At 40.7% G+C, this 20,167-nt stretch overlaps 1 protein-coding gene across 4 annotated transcripts in view; it reads left to right on the top strand.

Moving 5' to 3' along the window:
• Positions 1 to 16,603, top strand: part of SLC24A2 (solute carrier family 24 member 2) — a 276,630-nt gene extending 260,027 nt beyond the window's left edge. For all 4 annotated transcript variants that reach the window (XM_023190029.3, XM_031934081.1, XM_031934080.1 and 1 more), the window contains 2 exons: positions 3,028 to 3,194; positions 7,686 to 16,603. In XM_023190029.3, coding sequence (XP_023045797.1) covers positions 3,028 to 3,194; positions 7,686 to 7,935 — 417 coding nt within the window. In that variant the 3' untranslated portion in view covers positions 7,936 to 16,603. The remainder of the gene's footprint in view (positions 1 to 3,027; positions 3,195 to 7,685) is intronic.
• Positions 16,604 to 20,167: the final 3,564 nt, after the last annotated feature.

Genomic DNA, 20,167 nt, shown 5'->3' on the forward strand with positions numbered 1-20,167 from the left:
TTCCCCAAAAGACTGCTGATGTTCTTTCTATTAAAAGCTCTAAGCCTCTCTGGTGCTCCCTGATTTTTCAGAGTACTGTCCCGTCCATGTACCCATCATCTTTACTGATTTGACAAAAGTTAACTTGAGTGAAATGTACTCAAAACAAGCTCATGAAGACTAGTTCTCCTTCCACGAAAGGATTTCTAGAGCCACACAGATTCACCAGGGGTTTGATGTCTAATGAAAATTCTCATGAAGTTTTCCGCGATGCGAATTGGCCCCAGTAAGCCCACTTCTGTTCCTGCTACCAGACACCTGACAGTCTAATAAATTGGAGAGGGAAAGGAGTTATGTCTGAGTTATAAAATCTAGTTTTTTGGCCAGGTGCAGTGGCTCACACCTGCAATCCCAGCACTTTGGGAGGCCAAGGCATGCGGATTACCTGAGGTCAGGAGTTCAAGACCAGCCTGGCCAACATGGTGAAACTCCGTCTCTACTAAAAATGCAAAAATTAGCCAGGCGTGGTGGTAGACGTCTGTAATTCCAGCTACTTGGGAGGCTGAGGCAAGAGAATCACTTGAACCCGGGAGGCAGAGGTTTCAGTGAGCCGAGATCACACCACTGAACTCCAGCCTGGATGACAGAGAGAGACTCTGTTTCCACAAAAGAAAAAAATAAAAATAAAGTATAGGTGTTTTTTTTTTTTTTTTTGGACATTTACTGTATGCCTGACACTGTGCTATATGCTTTATTTGCATCATCACATATAGTCATCAACAGTTCTGAGTGGATATTTTCTTCATTTTACAGATGGGAAAAACCGAGACTCAGGGAAGTTGTCTACCTTGCACTAGGAGTGGCAGGCTAGGATTTGCACCCAGCACTGTCATCTCCCAAGCCAGTGCTCTTAACCACACCACCATCTTTCTCTTCAATTCCTATGTTTTCCTGTATATAGTAGCGTTCAAATTCCAAATATGAATTATTTTGTTTATATTTTGGGGACAAGGTCTTGCTATGTTGCCCAGTCTGGTCTCGAATGTCCAGGCTCAAGTGATCCTCGTGCCTCAACCCCTGAGTAGCTGCGACTACAGTGCATGCCATTGTGCCCAGCAAATAATTTTTGAAATAGTCGCTACTTTAGAATTCCAAGAATTTAATTATTAAGAATGTTCTAAATAGATTGGAACTTGCCAACAGTGACAATTGTTTAGTCAGCATCTTCTCAGTCTTTGACAATGCTTCACTCCAAATCTAACAAATTGACAACTTTTGAGAATATTTTGCTCAAATAGGGCACTCCTGTGCAAAACTCTTATTGAACTTTTTCTAGGAGAATCAGCAGAAAAACATGCTGGTGAAATCACCTATGTATGCGGATTGATTTGCTTACTCAGCAAATTGGTACTAAGAGTCTGCCATGTACCAGGCTCTGTATGTTCTGTCAATTAGGGAGATCACAGTGACCAAGGTGAGGATCCTGCACATATGGAACTTAATAATGGGGAACAGTGATTCTGTGTCCCATGAGGACAGGTTAAGCTAGTTCAGCTCATCAGGCTCTGGAGCAGGCATGACTATCAACATAAAAATATGCTTTTAAGCTAGTAGGAACCACTCTATTTCTTATAAAAGTAAGAATTTTTTAAAAAGGATTAAGAAATGAGTGTATTCTATTTCCTAAAAGCCTTTATCCTTATGTGCTATTTTGGCCCTTTAAATTTTTTCAAAAAATGCTGGACATCATCAGATAACCTATTGGAAACCAGATAGAAAGCATTATGTTGAAGGTTTTCAGAGCCACAGTTCACCAACTCCGGCAAAACATGTATAGGTTTTAAAAGTCCTAAGAGGCCAGGCACAGTGGCTCACACCTGTAATCCCAGCACTTTGGGGGGCCAAGGCAGGAGGATCTTGAGGCCAGGAGTTCAAGACCAGCCTGGGCAACATAGTAAGACCCAGCCATGTGTGGCAGTGCTCACATGTGGTCCCAGCTACTCTGGAGGCTAAGACTGGAAGATCGCTTGAGCCCAGGAGGTTGAAGCTGCAGTGAGCGCTATGGCTGTGCCACTTCACTCCAGCCTGCGTAACAGAGCAAGAACCCATCTCTAAAAATAAAAATAGTAAGTTTTTCTAGAAAGTCCCAAGGAGACAAATTGCTCAAGAGAATGGAGGAGCTTCCACCTGAGGCTAGACTAACCTTTCAAAATAGAACTCATCAGTCTTAAAAGGCAAAGACAAAGACCAAAAAAAAACAAAAGTTAATAACCACCCTCCCCTTGCTTTTCAATAATAATGTACTATTTACAAAGAGTCTTTCACAAATTATCATTTAGTCCTCATAAGTACATGCTAAAGTAGGTATTATTATCCCGAGTTTATAGGTGAGAAAGTGAGGATCAAAGACATCGTACATTGGTACAGTAAGCAAAATGTCAAGAAATTAACACATACCAGAGCCAGATCTTGGATCCAGGTCCTCTGACTTTCTGGCTTTTGCTTCTCCACAGCTGCTTTGCTGTGTCTTACCAAAACCCAAAACACCCAGGATCGAGTTTCCAGTGGAAATGATAGCACCTTGAAGTGTTTAAGAATGGGTTATAGACACTAGGAGATGCTAAAGGAAAATGGAGACCTTCGGTGTTGGTCCTTGGTTTTGGTAGTAAGTTGAAGGGCAAATCTGCCACAGGACTTTGTGCCACTGCCCCTAGATTCCATGGCCAATTGACTTTTCTACCTCTAATCCTGCAGCTTCCCTGACTCAGTCTTAGAAAGCACCATATAAACGCTGCAGTCTAGCCCTCTAGAGCTCTTTATCGGAGATTATCTGTTTCTCATGTGAACATTCCTGATGCCTTGGGTCTGAATATCCCAAAAATATAAACTCTATTAGCAATGATTGTGGCTTATTCATCTTTATCATCTCAGCACTTTGCATAGCACAGTATAGAAATGCATTAAAAGGAGGTTGCATTGAAATTTTTGTGGTTTTTATGATTTTGTAACTTCAAACACTGAGATGTGTATTCCTGTCCTGACATTTAGGTTGGAGAGACAATCGGCATCAGTGAAGAGATTATGGGCCTGACCATCTTGGCTGCTGGGACCTCCATCCCTGATCTTATCACCAGTGTCATAGTGGCCCGGAAGGGGTTAGGGGACATGGCTGTGTCCAGCTCTGTTGGAAGCAACATTTTTGACATCACTGTAGGGTGAGTAGAGAGAGTTCTACAAAGGTGGGCACCAGCTCCACCAGTGTCTTTGTCTTCTTAGAAGCTGCAAAGACATGACCAGGATCTCTGAGCCTATGACTAACCAATACCAATACAGAGTAAAGACTGAGAATACCATTTCATTTCCCCAATTCTATTTCTCATTTCAGAGAACTTAATGAAAAATAAGTCATCCCTAGACAAGCAGAAACACATACCTACATACAGAATGGATATTTTAGGAAGTATTTTGGGAGAATTTCACTTATATAACAACATTCAAGTGGAACTGAGATATCATGTGATAGCTTCATGATAAGAATGTTCACATTCTAATTTTAATTCAAGTCCCCACTGGCCTAAGGTGAGATGTGGATTTTAAGGCAGATTGGGACAAACATAGGCCCATCATACATATCTTTTATCCTTCCTTGGAAAATACTGACAATCTTGGTATTACCATTTCTTTATCTGCACTGGTGAAGATATTCTAGGTTTTTTGAAAGCCAGAAGGTGAGATCTGTTCTTATAATGAAGCAAACGTGAGCTCTCAATATGAATAATCACTAAAGTGAATCAGATTGGGGTTTGGGGTTTGGGGTGCTGTGATCTCTACCATTTTATTTAACTTGTCAAAAGTGAAAGTAGTCTGACAAATAAACTTGAACATCAGTACCCTGAGAAAATAAGATATGAGACATTATCCTTACGTTACCTGGAGTACTGGGCTCCTAACACTTGAGTTTGGAACCTTACTAAAAGCACCTACTTTCTCACTGAATATCTTAAATATTGTTCTGTCTTGCACCTTTTCATCACCATATTGTTTTTCCTACAGTGTCTACCATGTTCACTGTGTGTACATTTTTCTCCATTTAAGCCACACAATAATCCTATGAAGTATGTATTATCACCCCTATTATTCAGATAAAAATACTAAAAGGCCCGGAGTTCACACAACTATTAAATGCAGTAGCTAGGATTTGAACAAAGAGTCTGTGGCTATCAATTGTAGCACTCTCTCTGCATAAAACTCTGCTGTGAGTGTCCACAGTCTCAATCACACGTGAGTCCCCACTGAAAAGCTCTCCGTGCTTGTCTGACTGGAAAACTCTGACTTATCCTTTCAGTGACAACTTAAAATCCTGATTTCCGATTCCCCTGGGCCTGACTTAGAGGCTCTTCTCCCTATAAACTCTCTGTACATCTTACTCTTGTCCTGGTATATCTGCCTACTAGACTGTGCATCCCCAAGAGCAGGAACTCATCCGAGCTTACTGCATTGCTATCACTGGTAGTTGTTTGACACGTTTGTGGAATGGATGGATGGGTGAATGAATGAATGCCTAAACAGTGTTTCTCAATTCTGTGGTCCAAATATTCATAGTAGTGTTCTTGGTCAATCTCTTGTAAAAAAAAAAAAAAAAAAAAAAAAAAAAAAAAAATAGTAATGTTCTATAGTATAAAGAATTATATAATTTAAGAATAATGAACAAAAAGCATTTTATAAACACACACACGGAAGTTTAAAGAAAAGTCACTCCTAATTCTATCACTCAGAAACAACACTTCTTTTTTGTATGTTTTCTTCCATGTATTTCACAAAGTTTTCTTAGTAAAATATTCAGTTTTATTTGCTTGGAAGGCTTTTATTTTTCCATTTTAAAGCAATATATGCCTGGCATAGAGAGGCATCTATGAATAAGTTAGTAAATCATAACCATTTTTCTAAGACTCTTCATAGCTGATAACATTTTGTGGCTTCAAATTTTCCCTCTTGTTTTTCAGTGGCTTTTTCCTTTTCATTTATACGATTTTTAAAATTTTTGTGTTATGGGAATTTTGATGAACATCTTTATGCAGAAAAACCTCTTTCTAATTATTTTGTTAGGACAAATTCCTTTAAGCAGTATTAATGAACTAAATATTTTGAACATCTTAATGGCTATTGATGTATTTTGTATATTTCTTTTCCAAAAAGTTCTTTCCCAAGAATTTACACCAGCTTACAACATTTTTGACAATATATTGAGCGATGTCATTAGCAATATATTAAGTGTAAAAGTTTCTTCATAGCTTTGCCAGCATTTTCTTTATGCTTCTAAAATTAACATATACTCAGATTTAGAAAATAAAAATAAAGCTCCAGGGCACAGTGGCTCACACCTGTAATCCCAGCACTTTGGGAGGCCGAGGCAGGCGGATCACAAGGTCAAGAGACTGCGACCATCCTGGCCAACATGGTGAAACCCCGTCTCTACTGAAAATACAAAATTTACCTAGGCATGGTAGTGTGCGCCTGCAGTCCCAGCTACTCGGGAAGCTGAGGCAGGAGAATCGCTTGAACCCAGGAGGCGGAGGTTGCAGTGAGCTGAGATCGCGCCACTGCACTCCAGCCTGGGTGACAGAGCAAGACTCTGTCTCGGGGAAAGAAAGAAAGAGAGAAAGAGAGAGAGAGAGAGAGAAAGAAAGAGAGAGAGAGAGAAAGGAAAAGAAAAGAAAAAGAAAAAGAGAAAAAGAAAGCTTAAAGATCAGTAACTCACCACCCTTTTGAAATTCTTGTGTATTTCACATGATTGAAATTACATTGCTATTTGTGTGTATGTATGCATCTTTCATTTTTAGCTTCCAATTGTATTATGGCTGTTTTCCTGTAGCATTCTAAGCTTGTGATTTTTAAACAGCTATATAACATTACATTTACTTATTTGCTATTTAACTAGTTCCCTGTTATCAGAGGTTATTAGAGATACTCAGTCTTTTATTATTCAAAATAACACTGAAATGATCATTTTCTGAGTAAAATTTAATCTGCATTTTCAGTTATTTTTATACTTAATTCCTGACAATAGAATTGGTAGACCAAAAGGCATGAAAAGTGTCATTTTCCCCCGAAAGGTTTTTGCAAGCCCTTTGTAGTGCTATTAAACTCAACTTCACTAGAAGCATGTGTGTGTGTGTGTGTGTGTGTGTGTGTGTGTTAATAAGAATAAAATTGGTTTTGGTCTTTTCTTCACGAGATGGAAGAAGAGTTTTTCCCAGACCAAGTCCCTGTCAATGGCTCTCAGTTTGGCATCACCACCACTCTCAGGCCCTCCCCCTTCCCTTTTCTGACTTTTCACTGCTGACCCCAAGATGCCAAGGCTGCCCCCCTCCCACTAAGAACTGGAATTACCCCTTGTTCCCAGGCTGGGAACCCCTCCCCGACAAGTTCACAGAAGGAAGCCCTTCCTGGCCAGGGTCTAGTGGACAAAGTGCCTGTACTGATCCCCACAAGGCAGTAACATCAATCACTTCAGCTTGGCCCAGGTTAATATATGCACCCAGTTAGGGGCTGCATGTGCCAGGCCTGGAATTTCAAAGATCCACAATGCATGGGCTCTGCTTTCCAATTCCCTCTCTCCAGCATAGGAGGCAGATCTATAAACTCACTGCCCCTTTTACCCTCATTATTTCTCTCTTCCTTTGGAGAACGTAATGTTTCAAAAGAGTACCTCCTCTTTCACACCCTGAGACTAGGCCAAAACTGAACCTCCCTTAGCTTTTGTCATTCAGAAAGCTCAGCCAGCCAAGCAGGTATCTCCTTAGCCATGATGCTGTCTTTAGGCTGACGGGTAGAGCCAGACGCCTATCACCAGCCACTTGGAAATGCCCATGTCCCCTGAGCCCTGCACCTCCAGCCATCTTCCTTTCTCAAGAGTTCTAGTCAACACTTGTGGTGTAGTGGAAACTAGATCTCCTGAGGGCTTTCAGAGTCACCACCCTGGATAGGAAACATAAGAGATCCTCAGATTTTAAAAGCTGAATGACAAGGGAGAAAACAGGTATAAAAATAAAAATGTATTTATTTTAAAAAAAAAAAAAAAAAAAAAAAAAAAAAAAACACATCACAAATGTAAGATACTGCCTTCCTTAAATCTTTCAAAAAGACCAATTTTTCATCAAATTGTCAACATCTTTCCCGGAATAAACTTCAAACTATGATATCGTATCATGGCCCCCACCACCGTCATTTAATTTCACTTGCCTTTAGATTGTTAAGTCATTGCTATTCTTTGTCTCCATTTTTTAATTTTTTCCTCATTTTCACCACTCATTTCTCTACCTTTTTTGCACCTGCCTGCTCCCTTCACCCTGTGCAAATCCTGCAATTCACCTTTTTAGGACTGAAAGCAACATTTTAATCTCAACTAGGAAGGAAACAAAATAATTTCCCATCAAATTCGCAAATGCAGAAATCACCTACAGCAGTCATGTCTTTGATGTTGTCTAACTGTTCTCCCTGCTCTGAATTCAGTCAGAACATAAAGGTTTTTAAAGTCTTATTTCCTTATGTGGTTTCCTGGGCCAACCGTGCCCGAGTCATAGTGAACCTAACAAGACACACAGATTAGAGTTCCTGAGAACGTAATAGGTTGTTTGCCTTCTTCAACGTGTCTGACTACTCCCTTGTCTTCCCACTCCCCTCTGCCCTGCTTCCCTCCTGCACAGGCTCCCACTGCCCTGGCTCCTGTACACCGTCATTCACAGATTCCAGCCAGTGGCTGTCAGCAGCAATGGCCTCTTCTGTGCCATCGTCCTTCTCTTCATCATGCTGCTCTTCGTCATCCTCTCCATTGCCCTCTGCAAGTGGCGAATGAACAAAATCCTGGGCTTCATCATGTTTGGCCTCTACTTTGTGTTCCTGGTGGTGAGCGTTCTCCTGGAAGACAGAATTCTTACATGCCCTGTCTCCATCTAGTAGGAAAAGCCATATCTTGCACCAGCAGCATGAATGATCCCTCCCCGCTCTGGGCTCTGGGCTCCTTGACCTCTTGAGAAGAGGCAGCTGGCACACAGCCCTGGGTACCAAGTGTCCCTCCTTGATGGATTTGAGGAGAGATGGATTCACGCTGGACCCATTCACTTAACAGGCTGCTTCCACCTTGCCTACTCAAATGATTTCATGTAAGAGACAAAGAGAACCGTCAATATGGGGGCTTCTCCCTATTCACCACTGACAGGTACTCCTCGCTGGTCGGAGGTACATTCGATGCAAACAACGACAGAGGCTATATATATACACCTATAAATATACATACTATAAATATACGCACATGAACACACAAATCCTGCCTGTTCCTGTACTATACCTCTCTTTCCATACCTATAGATTAGTACATACCTGTAAATAAATAGAAAAATTTTATATATATAATCATATATATATAAAAGTACAAATGCATCTTTTCAGGGATAGCTCTAGTATATTTATAGTACTTATTTCAAGAGGGGCATCAACCTGCAGTCTGGACTTTACCTCTTAAGTACAAGAGGTGAATTAATGGAACCAGTGGACAAAGGTAGCATTGCTGTGACCTTCAGCCTACCTTGGACTTACTGGGATCCTGCCTAGTAAGGTAGATGGTTCAGGGAAATAGTTTGCAGGGAGGAGGGCTTAGTGGAGAAGGTCTCTAGGGGCCCTGAATTGAGCCTTCCAAAACATTCCCACAAGCCAAACAGGGAGACCATCTGCCCACCTCCAACTGAGTACCCTGACCAAGAAAGTCAGGGTACTTAGGACAGACAGAGGTTAAAAACCTAGGCTGGGTGGACATTGGTTTGGGGAAGCAGGGAGGTAACCAGGGTTGGGCTTTTTGTTTTATTTTGTTCTTATATTGTCCCAGCATGCAAGTAGAAAATATGACTACAAACCAAATTAGTGCTTTTTCTAGGACAGCAAGACTATATAAACTGAACCTGTATTTTTCCAGCGCATGTCCCATTATCATCAAAAGAAGGGGGGTAAGTTTAGCTGTGATTGTCATTTAGATATATTTTGATGCTAAGGGCTGCCAAGAGAGCCTAGATGTGTGATAAGAAACCATCCAGTAAAGGTGCTTAGTGGGCCTTGCCACCTAATGGGATGAAAGGGCATAGTTCTTTAAAACATTTTCCAATGTAGTCATAAAGGGCTTTAGTGTCTGAAGAAATCATTATTCCCAATAGCACTAAATTAACTCTGATCAGCACTGCTTGGGTTGAGACAGCTTAGAGATGCTTGGAAAGGCATTTGCACACTCAGTGCACTCCAGGAAGGTTTCTGAGTGCTAGGTCGAGTTGTACCAGGACCAGACTTTGGTTAAAGTTCTTGTAACATCTATGTCTCTTCTTCCATCAGGACCTTATCTGGGATTCTGTCTAGGTTTTAGAGTACACTGTATTTGACAGCTTCCTTACACTGGTTTGAAGCTATTCCTCTAACAATTTGATTTATTGATTTTGCTCAACATTACATGGAATATTTTAATTTCATGCATTCAATGCCCCCAAGTTCTGTATGACACCTTGTGTGATTTCTCAGATCCATGTCAGTAGAAAATAAAGCCAGCAAGGGGGAAAAATAGGCAAACTAAATCAGTGGAAAACTATATAGAGCGCTTTTCATTTCTCCAAGTCATGCTTTCTTTAAAATCAGTTGAAAAATTGAATCAAGGATGGTTCATTATTCTGTACCCATCCTATGTCTAAGTCAGTACATACGGCATATGGGAAATTTCACCGTATGTGTTCCTATCACCAATCTATTCTCTCATTGACGCCGGCTATGATTTTGTTGTAAGCACATACCTCTTAACATAGGAAGATAGGATGCAGAACTCACAGCGGAATAAGAGGAAAGGTAACCTGACAGCCCCCGATCAAGCTCAGTATTCCTTCCTGAAAACCCCAGCTCACCCCACAGAGCATGGCAATAACAGGAAATGCCCATCATTGCTCTTCACCCAGTAGCAAAAAGCACTTCAAACCCGAGGCCCCCGGGAAAACAAGAAATCAAGATGGCTGCCAGTCAGAGGCTGGCTTTCACATCTCCCCAGCTCGGCAGAGCGGGGTCTTCAGATGTGTGACAGTGCCTGCCAAGCTATTGAAACACCATCCAATAGAGGCGCTCAGTGGAACCTGCCACCTCATGGGAATGAATCTCATCCATCAAGGTCAGGACTTCGTACTGGGGCAAGAATTTGTGCTGCTTCCTTAGAGTGAAAGAATGAGGAAGTGAACTTTTAAAGTTTAAAAACTCCAGTTGTTTTCCCTGTGTATTTCCTGAAGGGCAGTGAAGCGGGTTATTGTGTGAATTTTATATTATTGACCAGTGTGTTGTTTGAAACAAGGTTTAAATAGGTGACTGACTCAACTGCAAACAGATTATGTAAAACAAAAGTTGAAGGAGACCTGGTGCCGCCCTCTTCTTATTCCTGATCCTCCCCCTGCTTCCTCACTCCCTCCCATTTATTCCCAGCTCACAGTGAAGAACGATCCAAGCAGCTATGGTGCCCTTTGCTTGTTTCAGAGCTCCACTTCACAGGAAGTGTTGTGGTCTTTCATGTGAAGTTGCATTTGGGAAGACAAAATTTCCAAGCCCCATTCCCACATCAGTCATGTGCACTGAGCTTGACTTACAACAGCACTGCTCCCTCACTGGATGGGACACAAGTGATTCCACAGCCTGCCCTTGCTTTCCCTTCATTTCTGTATAAGTGGTTATGTGTTGAGCCAGAGTAAATTCAGAGAGATGTGTACAAAGTTCAACAATGGGTCTTTAAACCATTCAAATCATTGGCATAATTATAAGAAAGAACTTTCCACATCGTGGTCGCTAAAACAGGACATCTCTAACTCCTTTCCTGCATGACTGTGTATATACATATATAAATATATATATATATATATATATATCTTTATACCAGATCTATATGTACACATATAATATGACTTACATCATCACCCTCTGACCCTATCACATTCAGGATTCTAAAGCAGGGAGCATCAAGTTTGCCAAAGTCAAGGAAGAGGAAAGTCATGCACACAAACCAAAGGGAACATTTCTTCCTGGTTTCGTAAGGTTGTTTGTTCCATGCACGTATACCTACAAATATTCACGTTATGTACCTATATTTTCCCACCCTAAGAATATCGATTTATAGCCTTAAGGAACTCAGTCAGCCATATCCCTAATGCTAATATAGAGGCAAAGAATACACAACAGAAAATACAGAGCAAAAATTTAGACTGCAGATACTCTCTTTGCTTCTCTGGAGCAGGGTATAAAAGATACCAACAATTCAAGAGCCAACAGTGTACTAATCCATCTACAGTAAACGAGTTGCACACAAATGATTTCATTTACTCACAGCAAACCAAGCAGGTCTTGCTTGCTGTCACCGCCTGCCCTCCCCCATACTTCCAAGGCAGCAGAGCAGCTTGGCTCAAACTGACAATTCCCAAATAGAAACTCCTAAATTGCATCTGAGAATGCCCGTGCCATCTCCAGCTGCCCTCTGCACCTGAACAGATCCTGATGAACTGAAGCTGAAGATTAGATGGTGTTTATGCAGCTTCCCGGGACCTAAACTGAGTCAGTGACAGAGCAATGATATATGCAGGGACTAAGGGATAGGGTTGTTTATACTCTCGGCAGATGCAGAATGTCCTAAAGCCTTGCCCAGAAGATTATAAAAAGAGGGGGAGGCTGTTTTATATTCAGGGAAAATGCTTTGTAAGGCTTCTAACAGGTGTCACCTGACAAGGGCCATTATAATTTATTTTATAGGGAAGACATGAATCAGGTGGTTTGGAGCCCTTTCAGCAAAACACAGCTGCCTCACTGATTAGACATTTGACAATGTTAATGTACATCCATTCCTGGGCAGGGAGAGAGTTGGCAAACTCCCCACCACTGCACATAGCTTTTAAAGGCCTCTGGAACAGTGTGAGAAGAGCTGAGCTACCAAGGGAGCCCACCTCCAGACCACCTTAACAAAAAGTTGACCAAAGAAATGACACCTGGTAGAGCGGCTGGCCAGATAGAGTTGAAGAAGATGGAAGTCGTGTTAAATGCTCTGCAGAAATTACTGCGTTGGACTATCTAACATGGGTCTGATGGCAAGCATTTCAGAACATGTCCGTGTGCTTTCCTCCCCACATCTACCAAACACACACCCACATTCCCACACACACGCAAGATTATGTGGATGCTATGCTTCCTTGCAGCTGGACAGATTTTTTTTCCAGTAAGTAGGTGGCCCTATTATAGGTGGCAGCTCTGTTCCAGAAGAAAGTGAAGCTGTTCTCAGGGTGATTTCTGGAGAAAACAACTCTCTCCTGAAAGCATGCATAGAAGTCAGTGCTCACTCTTGCTAAGCCACATCTTCCTTAGCCATCCAGCTTAGTATTTTTAAAAGATACCTCCCTCAACCCCTATACCTCTTTTCAACAATATTGTCTTTAATTACTAAATAAGGCCTTGTCATTAAGAGTGGGTTAGGGAAAAAAAAAAGAATAAGGAAAGGGAAGAAAGGAGATATTAATCTCCTAGGATTCTAAGCAACCAAGTATCACATTGAAATATATCCCTGTGTAGTTTGAAATGGTTACAAATATCAGGCTATGTTTAGCCAATTACAAGAGCCCATATACGGTTTTAGATTTTTTTAAAAAATAAAAAATAAACCATCTCAGGAAGACCTTGGGAAAGAAAAGTAACCCTGCCCTGTTCCACCATCTATTTACAGTTAGCTGCCTGACTCTGCCTCTGCTTCTATCTTTGTGTTTCAGTTTTAATCTCACAGCTTCATATTTTTTAAATATATAGCAAACAAGAAAAGCAATAAGGGAACTACTACACAGCCAGCTCAACTCTATTACTTCTTATTACACCATGGCAATATTCCTTTTTCACCGGGAGCTTTGGACCTGCACAGGTTGTGGCAGGTAATCACCAGGAGCATCTGTAGAAATCACAGGCACACTCCTGTTTGCTCTGGAAGGACTCTGTTTTCCACACTGACTCCCCCTAGCTAATGTACACACTGGCATTTTGCATGCCTTCCTCACACGTGGGACACCACCAGCCTTGCTCAGAACCACCCAAACTCCGCGGAGGTCCTTAATGTGGTTAGGGACAGATTTCTTCAGAAAGAGTAAGAAACAGCTACAAAGGACAAGCAAATCCACAAGTCAGGCAGCATTTGAAAGGCAAAAATGACCCTGCAATTACGACGGGATAGGCAACTCTTTTCAAATTAGTGTACAAATAGTGAGGGACTGTGTAGAGCACCATATTATCTAAGCCAAAGCACTTCTATTAGATCATTCATTGACAGGCTGGAAAACCTAATAAAATTTTTAAAAACAGACAAATATCTAAGTCTGAAAGAATGCCATGGAGCTTGCATAGGCTCCCACCAAAGATGTAATTCCATTAAGAGGGTTTGTCCAGTCTATCACGCTAATCCAAAGGATAATCCTCTTACGGGGGAGATCCCAGCATAGATGCTGGTGTGACCCAGCTCAATGTTTAACAACCATCAGCATCAGAAAAAGCCTCCCTCCAAGTTAACCCAAACCCCTCCCCTTAATGAACCTGTTTTTTTGTTGGCAGAAAGTAACTGCATCTGGGCACTCTTCACTCTTTGCCCCAGACATAGTTAGAAGTCACCACTATGTGACTCTTTACCTATTTTCATTAAAATTATCTTTAGATTTTTGAGTCTTTAACCCTCTTAATTTTTATAGCTCCTCTCTACTAAGCCTTTTTAAATTCCTTATGTTGTTCTTAAATGATTAGTCATAGTTCTTATGACTAATCATAATCACTGTCTGAACAGTGTTGAACTATACTGGGTGCAGCATGACCATGAAGCCCTGGTGAAGTCAAGGTCACAAACTGTTTCTAAGGTCATTAGGTCATAATCTCAGACTCACAAAGAACTCACAATCGGGAAGACACCACTTTAGATTACTCCAAAGCTCTGGGCCTGCACTTACACCCACTAATTTATCAAGAGGAATCAATGTTTTTCTTTTAAAAATGAAACTGGGGTAAATGGTTGGATCTCCACTTATTAAGCAGTACTGCAGTGTGTTTACATCATTTTGTGTGGTAGGTTGGATAGAACTTGTAAAGCTGCTGATTGATCTCATGGGCTAGGGTTCACCAAAAGGATGGGAATTTGTTTCTGCATTCTTACATATTGGGTTGCATATTCCTTCCATAATGGATCCGTAAGTAACTAAGGCCTTGGAGACTAACAGGCCTCCAAAATACTCAGCTAACCAAAAGAAAATACTAATTTTTTAAATCATGTCATAAAAAATAGAAAAGTAAAAAAAGTCTGAAACCCTGAATAAAATTATTTTAAGGATGAAATTACATGCATGAATTAAGGGTAAGTAACTTCTTGCCATTTAATTAAACAAATCTCCAATTCTTCTCATCAGAATAAAACTGAAGGACAATGGATGCCTTTTGGGTTTTTTAATTTTTAATATTGCACTTTATAGTACTTCATAAGAGACAATTGTCTTAATTAAAGCCATAAAATACCAATAATACATATATTCAGGGCTTCTGAATATAGTCAATCAATAAGCAGTCCATGAGTCATTCCTGTTTTGTATTGTTTATTGTAAATTGGAGTTTATCTGTTCTATTTTTATTAACTACAATTATTGTTCTAGGCAATCCTAATCTACTTATAAATTTTAGATGTGTGCTTTAATAAAACTGAAAATCAAAGAAATTATTCATTTCACAAAAGCATTCTTCGTTTTCAAAATAGCTTATTACAGTTTATTTAGCAAGTTCTAATACTACATGGAAATTATTTTTAAATTGTAGATTTTTTTCAGGAATCCATTTTGTTATGTAAAGCAAAGTTCACCCATATGGAGAATGAAATAGATAATTAGCAAACATATACCTGGGAATGTAGGATGTGTTTGAGCTTTTATATAAATATAGGATGGGTGTAAGAAGTTCCCTTATAAAAATGGCAAATAGAGACATACAATTTTTCAGTAATTCCTTATGCCTAAATTATTAACCTTCCTTCAGAGGACATGTAGGACAGCAGACTTCATAATGCTTTGGTGGTTATTTTCCTCCTCTCTGCTAAAATACACAAGTTCTAACCTAGTATGGTACACTGTTTACACACACATACATAAAGATGTCCCCACAACTAAAAACTTTAATGTTTTACTTCATCACAAATTTTTATATAATTTTTTTTTTAACAGACAGGGTCTCGATGTGTCACCCAAGCTAGAGTGCAGTGGTGCAATCATAGCTCAGTGTCGCCTCAAACACCTGGACTCAAGCGGTCCTCCCACCTCAGCCTCCTGAGTAGCTGGGACCTCAGGCACATGCCACCATGCCTGGCTAATTGTTGTTGTTGTTGTTGTTGTTAAGAGATAGGGTCTCACTATGTTACAAAGGCTGGTCTCAAACTCCTGGGCTCAAGAGATCCTCCTGCTTTTGCTTCCCCAAGTGCTGGGATTAAAGGAATGAGCCACCATACCCAGCCCTTTTATATAATTTGAGTAAAAGTAAAATAATTACTAAAAAGCACTTAGTAGTCTAGAAATATCCACCAGAACTGGGTACCTAAATTATCTATATAGAGTAAACATGGGTACTACATTGGACAACCCCATCAATTTTATGTTAAATGGCCAAATTGCCCTAAACAAACAAAGGGTATCTGAACCAAGGGCCAGTGATAGTCCTCTGTTAGAGGCAGTTTTGTGGTCTGAAGAGTTTCTCTAAAGGGCTGAGACTATTCGGAAGAGGGAGCCTCTGTTACCAAATCACACTGTTGAACCCTGAACACAAAGTACACATATATGCCCTGCATCTAGCCTTGATATTTCTTCTGCTCATGTCGAAAGACTCCGGAAGCAACAGCTTCCACCTTCAAGCAATCCACAGACTCAAAAAGCCATCAAAACTAAGAATAGCAAAAGCTACCTTCTTGATTCAGTGAAGTTGCTGCTAGCACTACAAGAAAGAAATTACACTTTTGTTCTTCAGATATAGTTAAAACAAAGAAAATGTTGTCAACGTTGACACCAACATAGACATTTGCTCTATAACATATAAACTGTCTTTTAGACAGGTTATGTTAAAAATATCAGAATGCCATTTTTGTAAAGGATCTTTTTTAGGATAGACGTGGTCTCATGCTTCCTTTGTTCACCTCCATTTTAAAGGAACATTGTAACCCCTATCCTCACCCCTACAAAAATCCAGTGGATGCACTTCCAAATTACTTCTGTCTTTTTATATGTGTTATGTTTATTATGAGCAATTTTCACTGGATGATGAGATACATGGCGACACTATGTCAGTTTATTCTCTGTGAATGTGTCTGTACATAGACAGGAAGCTATTTATTTGTACATAGGCTGTTTGGAGTATGTACTTCTGTCTCACATGGACTTCATTCTGATAAAGGGTGTTTCTTGTTGTTTCACTGTCCACACCTTTGTGCTTCTACTACTGATAATCAATTCATAGAATATCACTTTATATAACTAAGTCTCCTCGGTGTGAAAAATAATAGTAATAAAATTATTGACTCAAAGAAGGATTGTTTTGTTGTTTGGAGTAATTCTTACCTGTGACTAATCAGGACCCTCAGGGTCACAAGAAATACATACATGGTCATGGAAGTTTTATTTCAGGGATTCGAGGGGACAACAGGGAAAGCAAGAGTTACTGTTAATTATATAGATGCTCCTCAATTTATGATGAGGTATGTCCTGATGAGCCTATCGTAAGTTAAAGTATTGTTAAGTCAAAAATGCATTTAACACACTTAAGCTGCTGAACATCACAGTTTAGCCTTGTCTACATGAAAGTTGCTCAGAACACCTACATTAAGCCTACAGTTGAACAAAATCATCTAACACAAAGCCTATTTTATACTAAAGTGTGGAAGATCTCATGTAATTTATTGATGTTCTACTAAACGTGTGTTGCTTCTGAACCATTGTAAAGTCAAAAGTCATTAAGATAAATGAATCGTCAAGAGTGAGCAACCATCTGTAACTACCACTTATGGAGTGCTTACTAATATCATTTGAGCTTTTAAATATCTGTGGGAACACTGTGCACTCAAGGGACTACTCCAAAGAAACTGAATTTTAATCAGTTAAATATATTGAAAGTGTAAATTCAAAGGACTACTGTTGCCTAAGCCTTTAGGTGCAACTTAAAAGTCTTATTATAAATCTAATATTTTATATGAAAATAAGAATTCAGGCCGGGCATGGTGGCTCATGTCTGTAATCCCAGCACTTTGGGAGGCCGAGGCGGGGGGATTACTTGAGTCCAGGAGTTGGAGACCAGCCTGGCCAACATGGTGAAACCCCATCTCACTAAAAATTCAAAAACTAGCCAGGTGTCATGGTGGGCACCTGTAGTCCCAGCTACTAGAGGCTGAGGCAGGAGAATCGTTTGAACCTGGAGGCAGTTGCAGTGAGCCGAGATTGCCCCACTGCACTGAGCCTGGGCAACAGAGTAAGACTCCATCTTTCAAAATAAATAAATAAGAATTCATGGTGTCTTTTTCTTTGATTACCTCAGTTAACTAAGTTTAAAAGATTAAATTTTAAATAATCCAATTTATAAATTTAGTTAATTAAATTCCCTCAGGCATTTTAAATTGTTACACATTTAACATACCTGATTTTCAAGCACTCCAAAAGCCTTACAGAAACCTAGAAAACAAAATTTTCCATGCACTTAATCAATTTCTAAGCCATTAGTGTAATAAATGAAACAAAATGTAGTAAACTGGGTTATAATAAACATTTCAATACCATTTTCAAACCTAATAAAAGTCTATGACATCTTTAAAATTAGTATTGAATCTTACACAAATTACATATTTCAAATTGCAATCAGATTATCCAATATGCTGGATTCCTTGACACCTTAAAATATACATAAAATAGCCAAATGATCATAAAACATATTCCTAAACCACACCAAAGTATAATACTACAAATTTGATTTACCTCACTATCTCTGTATTTCTATAACATTTTCCCAAGCTTTGAAAAGTCACCCAACTAATGAGCAGCTTTACCATCTTGGGCAGGATACAATAACCGATGCTGAGTCACAATACCATTACTATCGTTTAGAGAGTCGTCCCCAGGACATGACACATGGGCCCTTCATACTGAATTACCTCAGGACATGACACATGGACCCTACATATGATGTCTTAATCTCAGGGCCTTAATTTCTTCATCTATGAAATGAAGATAATAATAGTATCTACCTCAAATGTGGATAATGACATGATTAAATGAGATAATATAAGGTGCTTGGACAAAATCTGGCCCATAATAATTTTTAAAGTGTTTGCTATTTTAAGACTCTCTCTACTAAAATCCAGACATAAGTACCAAAGTATAATATACTAGAAAAGAGTATGAGATAATTCTGGCCTGACTGTGTTCTTGGCCAGTTTGGGTTTTGGGAAAACCCAAAACCTGCTGGGGTGATCAACACATCTTCTGCTGATGATTAAGAGCCCGTTTTGGAAAAGGAACAGCTCCGGTCTGCAGCTCCCAGCATGATCAACACAGAAGTCAGGTGATTTCTGCATTTCCAACTGAAATGCCCAGTTCATCACACCGGGATTGGTTGGACAGTGGGTGTAGCCGAAGGAGGGCTAGCTGAAGCAGGGTAGGGCATCGCCTCACCTGGGAAGCACAAGGGGTCAGGGAACTCCCTCTCCTAGCCAAGGGAAGCCATTAGGGACTGTACAACGCACTCCAGCCCAGATACTGCACTTTTCCCACGGTCATCGCAACCCGCAGACCAGGAGATTCTCACAAGTGTCTACACCACCAGGGCCCTGCATTTACAGCACAAAACTGGGTGTCCATTTGAGCAGACAACAAGCTAGCTGCAGAAGTTTTTTTTTTTTATCATACCCCAGTGGCACCAGGAACACCAGTGAGACAGAACCATTCCCTCCACTGGAAAGAGGGCTGAGGCCAGGGAGCCAAGTGGTCTGGCTCAGCAGGTCCCACCCCCACAGAGCCCAGGAAGCTAAGATCCACTGGCCTGAAATTCTCATGGCCAACACAGCAGTCTGAGCTCGACCTGGAACACTCGAGCTTGGTGGGAGGAGGGGCATCCACCATTGCTGAGGCTTGAGTAGGCGGTTTTACCCTTGCAGTGGAAACAAAGCCACAGAGAAGTTCGAACTGGGCGGAGTCCACCACAGTTCAGCAAGGCCCATGTGGCCAGACTGCCTTTCTAGACTCCCTCCTCCCTGGGCAGGGCATCTCTGAAAAAAGGCAGCAGCCCCAGTCAGGGACTTACAGCTAAAACCCCCACCTCTCTGAAACAGAGCACCTGGGGAAAGGGGCTGTTATAAGCACAGCTTCAGCAGATTTAAACCTCCCTGCCTGGCAGCTCTGAAGAGAGCAGGAGACCTCCCAGCACAGCATTCGAACTCTGATAAAGGATAGAATGCCTCCTCAAGTTGGTCCCTGACCCCCATGTATCCTGACTGGGAGACACTTTCCAGTAGAGGCTGACAGACACCTCATACAGGAGAACTCTGGCTGGCATCTGGCAGGTGCCCCTCTGGGATGAAGCTTCCAGAGGAAGGAACAGGCAATCAATCTTTGCTGTTCTGCAGCCTCTGCTGGTGATACCCAGGCAAACAGGGTCTGGGGTGGACCTCCTGCAAACTCCAGCAGACCTGCAGCAGAGTGGTCTGTTAGGAAGAAAACTAACCAACAGAGGGGAATAGTATCAACATCAACAAAAAAGACATCCACTAAGAACCCCATCTGAAAGTCACCAACTACAAAGACTAAAGGTAGATAAATCCACAAAGATGGGGAGAGACCAGTGCAAAAAGGTTGAAAATTCTAAAAACCTGAATGTATCTTCTCCTCCAAAGGATCACCACTCCTCACCAGCAAGGGAACAAAACTGGAAGGAGAATGAGTTTGATGAATTGACAGAAGTAAGCTTCAGAAGGTGGGTAATAACAAACTCCTTTGAGCTAAAGGAGCATGTTCTAACCCAATGCAAGGAAGCTAAGAGCCTTGATAAAAGGTTAGAGGAATTGCTAACTAGAATAACCAGTTTAGAGAAGAACATAAATGACCTGATG

Source organism: Piliocolobus tephrosceles, chromosome 14, assembly GCF_002776525.5.
Source record: "Piliocolobus tephrosceles isolate RC106 chromosome 14, ASM277652v3, whole genome shotgun sequence".
NCBI classification, from domain to species: Eukaryota; Metazoa; Chordata; class Mammalia; order Primates; family Cercopithecidae; genus Piliocolobus; species Piliocolobus tephrosceles.